Source organism: Dipodomys ordii, unplaced genomic scaffold (genome assembly GCF_000151885.1).
Source record: "Dipodomys ordii isolate 6190 unplaced genomic scaffold, Dord_2.0 Scaffold346, whole genome shotgun sequence".
NCBI classification, from domain to species: domain Eukaryota; kingdom Metazoa; phylum Chordata; class Mammalia; order Rodentia; family Heteromyidae; genus Dipodomys; species Dipodomys ordii.
In genome coordinates, this window is record NW_012267562.1 from 38,480 (window position 1) to 50,033 (window position 11,554).

The 11,554-nt window shown below is 38.1% G+C and overlaps 1 protein-coding gene across 3 annotated transcripts in view; it reads right to left on the minus strand.

Moving 5' to 3' along the window:
* LOC106001659 (cytochrome P450 2C5-like) overlaps positions 1-11,236 on the minus strand; it is a 23,585-nt gene extending 12,349 nt beyond the window's left edge. Inside the window, exons 1-6 of one of the 3 annotated variants that reach the window (XM_013036687.1) lie at positions 11,069-11,236; positions 9,292-9,454; positions 8,974-9,123; positions 8,268-8,428; positions 6,804-6,980; positions 3,579-3,720 (exon numbers count right to left, since the gene is read on the minus strand). In XM_013036687.1, the coding sequence (XP_012892141.1) occupies positions 3,579-3,720; positions 6,804-6,980; positions 8,268-8,428; positions 8,974-9,123; positions 9,292-9,454; positions 11,069-11,236 (961 nt within the window). Of the gene's footprint in view, positions 1-3,578; positions 3,727-6,803; positions 6,981-8,267; positions 8,429-8,973; positions 9,124-9,291; positions 9,455-11,068 lie in introns of all 3 variants that reach the window. The other 2 variants (XM_013036686.1, XM_013036688.1) reach the window with 2 other exon arrangements.
* Positions 11,237-11,554: the final 318 nt, after the last annotated feature.

Genomic DNA, 11,554 nt, shown 5'->3' on the forward strand with positions numbered 1-11,554 from the left:
ATACAGTGAAAACTGAGGTTATACTGTGGGGAGGGTCATACAAAGCAACAAAGAAATAATCTTATAAATGTGTTAGAAACAATTGCATGAAAGAAAAAAAAACATTTGAATACATATCTTAGGGTTCATTTCCCTAACTTCACCTTATCTGACCTTTTCTGCTTGACTCACACATATACTAGTATTGCAAATAAGAGAAACCATGGGACCTATGTTTCTTTGGGCCTGGCTTAGTTCACTTAATATAATTTTTTCCAAGCCGTTCCATTTCCTTACAAATGGGGCAATGTCATTCTTTCTGATGGAGTCATAGAATTCTGTTGTGTATATATACCACATTTCTTGATCCATTCATCTACTGAGGGGCATCTGGGTTGGTTCCATATCTTAGCTATAGTAAATAATGCTGCAATAAACATAGTCGTGCTGGTAGCTTTAGTGTGGTCTTAAAACATCAGTTTTTGAACCAGTATTCACAGTTTCAATCATTCTGGCTCAGCAATATTGTTCCCTGGGTGGAAATTAGAATTGCATTCCATTTCTTGTACTTCCCATTTCTTTCTTATCAGTCAGTTCATGATTTTCTATTTCCTGACCTAGAATTATTTGAAAATGCAGAAATACTTGTGTAAAACACCTAGCAATACATGATCAGTAAGTGAGAATTCTGAGACTTTTGTCCATGTCTCCTTCATTCTCAGTGTCTTCCTTCCCTCCTTGCATCATTGGTTTCTGGTTTGTTCTGATGTGGGTGTTATCTGAGCAGCCTCAGTGAGTTTCAGATTACACCATAACCTTCTGTCCTGGTTTCTGGAATCCATGATTTCCTTAACTTAGTTTGAGATAACTGAACAAAATGCATTACACCATATTATACCATATTGTGTGAAAAAAGAGAAAATGGGGTATGAAGTTTATGGCTGGTATTGAAGTCTACTCTCCTATCTTTTCTTTTTACTCTTAATAATTTTTCTCAGAGGGGGGGTCCTGTAGTGGGGCCTGAACTCTGGGCCAGGGCACCATCCCTCAACTTTTCATCTCAACGCTAGTGCTCTACCACTTGAGCCACATTGCCACTTTGGGCTATTTTTCCTGCTTATGTGGTGCTGAGGAATCGAACTCAGGGCCTCATGCATGCAAGGCAAGTGCTCTACCACTGAGCCACCTTCCCAGCCCACTCTTAAGAATTATGATGCAATCCCATCATCTCTTGATATCTGACCTAGTTGTGTCTTTCTGAAACTTGGGATGATCTTCTTTCTAACCCTGGTATTCTGGAATGCTACAACTTTATGCGGATTGAAGACTTTTATCCCTTTATTCTGCTGGACACTTCGAGAGAATTTTCTATTAAATTGGTAAAATATGGAGGTTCTTAGAGTTTTTCATTATGGAAAAATTTCAGGAAAAAAAAGATAGAAAGTTGTGCATCACCTGCAGGGGATGTGGTCAAAAAGGACCCCTACTGCATTGTTGGTGTGAGTGTAAACTTGTTCAATCACTTTGGAAAGCAGTATGGAGGTTCCTCAAATGATTACACATAGAGCTCCACTATGACCCAGCAATCCCCCTTTTGGATTTACCCAAGCAATCACAAACAAAGCTATAGTAAATCTACCAGCACAACTATGTTTATCGCAGCATTATTCACCATAGCAAAGACATGGAACCAACCCAGATGCCCCTCCGTAGATGAATGGATCAAGAAAATTTGGTATATAATATAATATAATATATATATGTATATATATATATATATATATATATAACTAGTATATGTCTATGACTAGCACAAAAGGTCAAAAGCTATGTACATATGAACATACAAGTTGATGCTAAGTGAAATGACCCCAAAGATAGAGACACAAGAAGTTTTACCTTTTTTGCTGTTGTTTTCAATGTATTTATAATGTACTATGTGATATTTTTGTTTCTTTTGTATGTTCTTCCCCTATGGTATAACCACTGTCTTCACTGTATTTGATTCCAGTGCCCTGTACCTTGTATAAATACTTTTCTAGTTTGGGGAGGGGAAGGGAAATAACAAAATGCTGAAATAGGATACAGGTTGACCCATTGTGACAATGAGATGTACAAGACACTATGTTGAAAACCAACTTTACAACTTTGTGGGTGGGAGAGGGAGGAAGTTGAGGTGGGGAGGAAAGGAATGGTAGGGGGAAAACAAAGGAGGAGGTAACAATGCTCCATAGGAAATTTACTCATTACCTTTTTAATATAACTGTAACCCCTCTGTACAGTGCCTTACAATAAAAGATATATACAAAAAAAGTTATGCATCAAAAACAAGAGGGCTTGGCCAGGCCTCTCAAATTTATACTTAACTGTCTTTGCCCACAATTTCTGAGTACAGACTTTGTTGGATACAGAAAAAGAGAGAGAGAGAGAGAGAGAGAGAGAGTCTTCTTGGTGTGGAGAGAGTTTTTCTTTTCACCTGAGGAGTGGAGGTATGATAAGAATTTGAACATGGAGAGTCTGTTTGCTAAATTCTTTTCTATTTTCTTTGATATTGTTACTTCTAAATAGGAAACTTAATGAGGTTGCGGATGTGGCCTAGTGGTAGAGTGCTTGCCTACCATGCATGAAGCCCTGGGTTTTATTCCTCAGTACCACATACACAGAAGAAGGCAGAAGTAGGGTTGTGGCTCAAGTGTAGAGTGACAGCCTTGAGCAAAAGAAGCTGAGGGACAGTACCCAGCCCCTGAGTTCAAGCTCAGGCCTGGCAAAATAAAAAGGGAGAAACTTCATGGGAATTTTGGAGACATAGCTTGTTTTTTCTTCCCTCAGAACTATTCCTGTTACCACATTTAGGTGAAAGCAACATGTGTCTGGCTCAGTTATTTTTATCACAGTTACATCTACTCTGAGTATCAGAATTTTGGTAGACTTCTTATCCAGTTAGTATTCTCTTCTCCTTTTTGTTGTGAGAGGACTAATTCTCATTTAAATTATTTTATAATATCTCCTAAAAGGTTACATAGTGTTTCCACACCTACAACTCTATAAATACAAAACACCATTGTAAAAGATAAAATTTACAGATGACCTTGTAAAATTCTAACTTTACCAAACATAAGTTTTATGGACTTAGACTTCTTAAATTGTAAAATACCTTCTGGCATGGCATCTGTACATTTCTAATGAGAAAATATTCAGGAATGGAATTCATCTCATACATCCACATTAATTTCTAGGACTTGTACTTACGCATTGCCGACAAGAGATCTCTTTGGCTTATGGCAGCATTAGAATAGTCAGAATGAGGAAAAATATATAGAAGAACCCATTGTAAAAGCTGGAGTTTTGGGTGTAAAATCAATATATTATTGTATGTCAATTTATGCTAGAGCAGTTTTCCAATGATTACCTGCCAGAAAATCCAGACACAAGACAGAGTCTTGCTGCTTTTCCTACTGCTGTGTTCTCATCACTTGTCTCTGATTTCAGCTGGTGGCACAGGGTGTTGAGCTGTGAGACGTATCTAACAAGGGAAATCACTACCAGCATCTTTCTTATATTTTCCGAAGTTTCACCTAGGTCTCCCCCTGTGCTCCTACCTGTGACATGAGGGTGCTTCAGCAGGAGCAGCAGGGAGTATCTCAGTGTTGTGCTCGTCGTTTCTGTCCCAGCACCAAATAAATCAGATGCAACCATTGTCAAATTTTCATTAGTAAATTCCGATGATTCCTTGTGATTTTCCTGCTCCTAAGATTTGATGCAATTATATTATTTACCAGCACATGGGATGACAGTGAATTCACAATATCTCACAGTGGTATGAAGTTGGAGAGTAAAGGAATAAGAGTAATGCACAATTGACAGTGGGATGGTGACTAGTTTAGACTAAGTAAGGCTTCAGGCCTCCTGGGCTGTCCTGACTCTAACTGATCTGGTGCTGTGACTGATTCTGAGGTCATGAAACTCATCATTCATTTTAGCTACTGATAACTGAATTTTCTCTAACTATTGAAGGATCAGAAAATTGAATACTGCAAGTAGGAAAGTTAGGGACACAGGTGTTGTAAGCCTGAAGCAAAAATCTGCAATTAAATTTTTTTTGCAGTTGATGGTATCGAACAGTGTGTGGGCATTGTCCTTGAGCTTCTTTTCTCAAGGCTAGTGCTATACCACTTGAACCACAGCTCCACTTCCCACTATTTTCTGTTTAATTGGGAGATAAGAGTCTCAAATACTTTTTTTTTTTGGGAGGGGTTCAGTCGTGGAGTCTGGACTCTGGGCCTGGGCGCTGTCCCTCAGCTTTTCAGCTCATGGCTAGTGCTCTACCACTTGAGCCACAGCACCACTTCAGGCCTTTTCTGCTTATGTGGTGCTGAGGAATCGAACCCAGGACCTCAGGCATGTGAGGCAAGCACTCTACCACTGAACCACCTTCCTAGCCCCGTCTCAAAGACTTTTATGTCCAGGCTGCCTTCAAACTTTGATCCTTAGATCTCAGCCCCTTGATAGTAGTTTTACAGGCATGGCTCCTCATTGCAATTTAACTTTTTGTATCACACATTTGCATATGCTAAATATTGCTTATGAAAATGCTAAAAGACAGCAAAACTTAGGAGTCACAAGGAATGAGAATGGGTTCATCAAAACCCGATGAGTCAGCAGATGGGAAGCACCAAGTCAGGTGGTCTGGGGAACCTGAGTAGAAATGACTAGGATTGCATGAGCTGAAGAGACACTAATCATGAAGACAAAAAGTGTTCACATTAACTTGTCATTGGAATAAAGGAGAGGGGATGGATGAGGCAGTGCCAAGGACTGAGAAGATGGCCCAAAACCAAGTTGTCAACAACCCTGCAGTTTTAGATGTTGAATGAGGGAATCATTAAATTGTCAAAATACATCATTTTCTAACTGGTCCCTGGGCCAACATTAAATCCATCATGCTTTTGTAATCTCCAGATAACTTACAGTATGTCTAATAATGTGTAATTAAAACAATGAAAATAAACGGATCCTCTCAACATTTGTACTTTCTTGGGAAAGGGTCATCTCCTTTGACTATATCAACATCATATGCTTTGAAAGCTGGTCAAGTTAAACAAACTTTGGTAATATCTACTTTATGTACTTTTCTATGATCATCAAACTATAGGTAATCTTAAATCTTGAGGTCAACTTACTCTAGAATAATATGTTCAAACACCAATATTAAAGCTTCCATCTGTCACAATAAATTTGGAGATTTAAAAGTTGCAGGTCACATAGACTATTATACTCTAGGCTATATCAATGTTGAAAAATTAATGGAATTCTAAATTAACAAAAATCGAATGATTCCATGTCATGGACTAAAGCACTAATTTTATCTCATATGCTATCATCATGCAGGAGAAGTTAATACTACTAAGATAAATAAAAGAGAAGAGAGTCTGTCATGAACAGATCTATCATACAAGAAGTGCTAAGGGGAATCAGCTTTCAAGTAGAAACTAAAGCACATTCAACAATAAATTCACACCAAGTCAAGAAATACATATCCTTGTTAAATATAACCAAACAGAAAATTTCAATGTTAATTATACTATATTTTTATTCAACCTATTTTTAGATTATATACATTTTTTTGGTCTGTTGTGGGGCTTGAACTCTGGGCTTGGGCGCTGTCTTTGTGCTCTTCAGCTCAAGGCGAGCGATCTACTGCTTGAGCCACAGCACCACTTCCGGTTTTCTAGTGGTTTATAGGAGATAAGAGTGTCACAAACTTTCCAGCTCGGGCTGGCTTTGAACCTCAGTCCTCAGATCTCAGCCTCCTGAGTAGCTAGGATTACAGGCGTGACCCACCGGCACCCGGCTACATATTTATTTAAGGTAAATATAGGAGGCAATAATCATAGATGAATTCTGTGGATACCCAATGTATTAAATATATAATGTAGGACAAAAACAACCAGAGAAGGATGCAATTGGAGGGGGGAGGATTAAAATTATAGTCAGACAATAATTCACTCTAATTTCACAGTAGACTGTCATAAGTGTGTTATAGTCATCCGATGGTACATTATAAGGATTCAAACTTTGCTTAGTTGATTGTAGTATATTATAGATGCATATAATATCTATATTATCTATGCATTATCTATATGTATTTTACATATATGTTACACATATAACATACTCATTATATGTTTATGTGATAAAACATAAGGAAAACCTCTAAAATCTATATAAAGAAGATGAAATAGTAAACAAACAGAAGAGGTGAATTTGATTAAATTACATTATATGCATCTGTAACATATCATAATAGAAGCCTTTGCACATTAAATTTGTTAATAAAAATGTGAAAAGCATAATAAAATGATATTGTGATATATATATTTTTTTAAATATCACAACTGAAAATCCTTTATAAGGAAGATTAACTATGACCAATTAAGGATATTTCCAGAATTATTTCTTCAAAACCAATTCTGACTTAGAGAAATTACATAATATTCACATATTCTATTCTATACATTCTATAATAATGAAACCCATCTTTACATAATGACACATATTTAGCAGGAAAATTGTTTCTATTCACCTGCCATGTGCATTCTGCTTCTCCTTATTATATTATCTTATGCAAAAAGAGTAAATGTATCCTAATCATTTGAGAAATTAATTTTAAGTTTCCCCGGACGCTTAGTTTAGCTTCCTTTATATAACTGATAACTTACTTTTCAAGCACTGCTGCTCTGTTTAAACATCTCCAGTAGCACAGACTAATTGATATGTCACAGAGTGCTCAAGGATTCAAATAAATGTGATTTTTGTCATTTTACCTGTTTCTTTTTAGTCAGGAAACAATCAATCAAGTCTCTTGGATTGTTAACATCCAGCGATTCTTCATGGTCATTTATTTTCTTCAAAATGTAATTATTTATATCATCAAAATTTTTTAGTAATGTTTTATGACTTCCTGGTAGATAATCAGTGAGACCAGGGAAAACGTTGTAGATCTAAAAGCAAAAGTAATAACTTATTAAATATATTTGCATATACATAATATATACCTATTATAGAACACTTGGCTGCAAATAAAAATGACACATGCCTTCCATCTTGAAGGGAAATTCAAATGGAATATATAAATCAGAGGGGTTCAAGGATACCCTGAAATTCAGTCTCATGGTATAGTATCTAGCCTCCCTGTGATCATATAGTTATTAACTTTTACAGAGTTTAAGCCATGCCAAACTCTATAAAACATTCTGAAGATTTTTATAGTTCAATTTTGTCATTTCTCCCCAGGCTACTTCATCATCTAGGATCACAGTGGAATCAGCAAACACTCTGACTCTACTCAGTGATTCCTAGTAGTTTCTATTGTTGCAAATATGCTTCCTTTCTGAGGAAAAATACTTCTGCTCAGTAATAGCACGAATATGAGATGTCTGATTGGAAAACAAACCTGTGGGAAATGAAAGCTTTCAGTAAGCACCTGGATATCCACTGATCCACCAGGCATCTATCAGGACCTGAACAAAGCAATTTATAGGAAAATCCCTTTGGGATTTAATGGGAAATATCATATTAATTGCTTGAGTTCATTAGCTTGAGTAAATCCTTTTTTCTTCCATTTCTATTATTATAGGTTAGCTGTCAAAGGTTCTCATTTTGACATGTCCATATATAAATAAAATGCATTTTGCCTTTTGGTGCCAGGACCAGGGTTTGAACTCAGAGCCCCAGACTCTTGCTTGGCTTTCTTGGTCAGGACTGGTTTTTGCTGACTATTTGGGAGATGGATTCTCTCACACTTCTCTGTCCTGGCGGGCTCAAATCCTTGATCTTCCAGGTCTCACTCTCCTGAGTAACTAAAGTTTATCTATGAGCCAACAAGATCCAGCTATACAAAACATCTAGATGAGACAATATATCTAGACTCCTCTGCTATTCTCCCTCATCATTTCCTTCCCTGCTTCTAAAACAAATTTCAACATGCTTCACTTTGGAACTGCAGAAAATGAACTAGACCCATATCTATTTCCCTGAAGTAATATCAATTGCAAGTTGATCAAGGACCTTAATATAAAACCAGAAACTTTGAAGCTACTACAAAAATAGAATAGAGAAAATGCTAGAATGTGTGGTCATAGGCAGTAACTACCTGAATGGCACTCTACCATTCTTTAGGTAGCACTGTTGCGTCCAAGTGTTCACCTTACTAGTGGCTCTTTATTTAATTTGGGCTGTTGAAAAAAAAAGACAAGTGTTTTCTTAGGAAGAAAAGATCTTTGCTTCACCTGCATCCATGGTGAGCTCACAATCTTGACATTGTCATTCAATTTCTCCATCAAGTTCAGGAAGTTCTGGTCTTTATAATCAAAACGATTCTGGAAAACAATGGAGCAGATGACATTGCAGGGAGCACAGCCCAGGATGAAGGTGGGGTCACAGGGTGAGCCTGAAGAGTCAGAAATAAATGAAATATACATATGAAATACTGTACTTAGCCTTTGTCATCTTTACCATTTTATTACTGTTTTACTTGTAAATTCCTCTAACAGCCTAATATCCCATTTGCATTAAACCTGCTTATCTTTTACCTGGAGCCTGAGTTGGCCAGTACCCCAATTGTAGCATAAAACAAACAAAAAAAAAACCCTACAGTCCTGATTTTTGATTGGAAAACAACCCATTTCTGAAACAGAAGGGACTTATTGGAGCCTTTAATATCCCTCTCTAAAATAGTGATATAGGGCTGGGAAGGTGGCTGAGTGGTAGAGTGCTTGCCTTGCATGCCTGAAGCCCTGGGTTCAATTCCTCAGCACCTCATAAACAAAAGAAAAAAAAAACAACTAGAAGTGGCACTGTGGCTCAAGTGGTAGAGCGCTGGCCTTGAGCTGAAGAGCTGAGGGACAGTGCCCAGGCCCAGAGTTCAAGCCCCAGGACCGGACCCCCCCCAAAAAAAATAAATAAATAAAAATAGTGATATAAAGCAGCTCCCACCCTTGGTTTTCCTCAACTCCTCCACGAGGCAGCAGGCTTCCTCTTGAACACGCTCTTCAATGCTCCTCTTCCCCATCCCAAAATTCCGCAAGGTCATGAGTGAGAAGCGCCTCATCTCTCTCCATCTGTGTCCATTGCTGAAAACAATTCCTAAATGAAAGGAAGCAGAAACATGGATGGAGAAGTCAAGCAAGGAAAAGGAAGCCGACAGATGGCAGGTACAGGGTTGGCCTAGCTTTGGCTCTTTTCCCATCCTCCTTATCAAAGCATCCTCTGCCACCCACACAAATATACATACACTTGGATATGTACACTTACCAAGGCCTCTATTAGCTTTTTCAGCCCATGGGAGCCTGCCTCTTCCAGAGAACTCCTCCCCTTGGTCAATCAGAGCTTCCTTCACTGCTTCATATCCATGCAACACCACAGTGGGCTTCATGCCCAAATACAGAGTGAACACAGGCCCATAGACTTTTGAAAACTGGAAAATGAAAAGAAAACAAATACTAGCGACAGAGGTCATTATTTGTTCCTCAGAGTGAGCCTGAGCAAAACTGATATCATCTTTGTATTTTTATGCTTCTTTATTTTGGCAAACACTGTTATACCCAAGTCCCAGAGATTCGCCGACGACCACGGAGAGACCAGGGAACCCAAACTTCAAAATGCAAGGTTTATTTAACAAGCCAAGGCTCAGGCCACATCCGGTACCCCCCGACACTGCAGAGGAAGGGAGGGGGCCCCGAGTAACAGTATAGCTGGGCTTATAAAGGCAAAGCAATGATATGGTTTAGGGACAAGTTCGATTCTAATTGGTCAGGAACCCGATGTCTGCTTGAGCCATCGAGGCTGACATCTCCTGTGGTTAATCTTCTACTGACTGGGTTTCGAAACCATCCTGTTCTGGGGTGTTCTGCAAATTTTAAATAACAGTTCCCAAAAATTTTGCACAGACATGATATTGTTTAACTCATTTTTGCAACCTTCGCAACATTAACATAGAACAGGAATTAGGGACTGACACAAGTTAACTTCTAGAAGCTGTCATAAATTGGCTTTAGTTTGGTTCTTACAACATAACTTAAAATATTGCAAAATCATATGTTATGAAGGAGGTTTATTATAGCTGTCACTTAGAAATGGCTTATAATTGTCCATGCAATGGACGAGGCAGTTGATGCACCATTATCATTCATCCTCACATCAAAACACACAGAAGGCTTGTCATGATTCACAAAGACCAAAACAAAGGTCTGTGGATTCTAAGTTCATTTCTAGAGCCCCATTGATAAGGCTTATTGGACATTCCATGCTCAGTATATGTTTAATTCTCATTTGTACTCCTAACCAATGTCAGATTACTGCTTTCAGATAACCTCTGAAGCTCTTACTGGTGAGAATATTACTTCCTTTGACAAACAAGAGAAACTGGCAGCTTTAAGTTGGCACAGGTGTTTCTATAGGCCAGTGCAGTTCGGGATCTATCGGTAGTAGAAGCAGAGGGTGGGCCCCGCAGAGGCTGCTCTAGTACATGAAACATCCTCCCAAACAATTTCTCACCCAGCAGCATTTTTTGCTCCAGATGAAGTTTTAAGCAAAAAATCCAGGTGGACTCTGATACCATCAGTATTCCCCGCAATGGTCTCAAGTCTTTATGTTCCCCCATCCTCACAGATAGTTCCTTTCAATCACTCACAGCTTCTCAGAGAAGTTAGCTTTCATGATTTAAAAAAAAATCAATGTCTATTATGCTATCAGAGTTTTTCAATTGAACTTTTAATCACAGAACTTTCCTTACCATGGAGCTTCAGAAAAAAAATCATAAATATGACTGTCTAACTAAGATGGGGAAAACCATCCATAACATTTGCAATTTTGTGGCTGAGATTAAAATAGACAGTAACCCACTCACATAATACATTAATTCATTCCATGTTTAAAATACAAACTGGAAAAGTACCAAGCATGTTACACTTTTTACAAGGATTTTGTTTTATGATAACAAATCATGCTATTCTACCTTCAGCAGTACATTTAAAATATGGTTTCATTCATATCTGTCAGAGAACATTGGCCAAACATGAAGACTACTTACTTTGGTTAAAGATTTAGTTATGTCTTTAATATCAACCTGCAGTATATTTCCAATAATTGGGAAAGGAGTGGGACCTGGAGGGAGCTTCCTTCTTCCAGAGTTCTGTCTCCATATTGAAAAGAGAAGAAGCAAGGAGAGACCCAGCACCAGGACAACTACTGGACCCATTGAGGCCTTCTCGTCTTCTGGGAGTACTGTGAGCTTGCACTGCAGACCTTTTATAATGCTCCCTGAGACTGTAGGTGTGCCTCTTTAATGCTTTACTCATGATTAGGTAGAAGTTTACTTTAACCTCTCTTCTGATTAGACTTTGTCTTGATGATAGAGATAAAAGTAGAATGACCTGTACACATGCCCCTCTTTCCAGAGGCAACAGAGACAATTGTGATTTAGTTGCACTAGTTATAGATCAAATACTGCTACTTAAAATACAAACCTACCTGCTTTCAATGTTCAGCTATGGTTAAGAAGTATTAAAGTCAACAA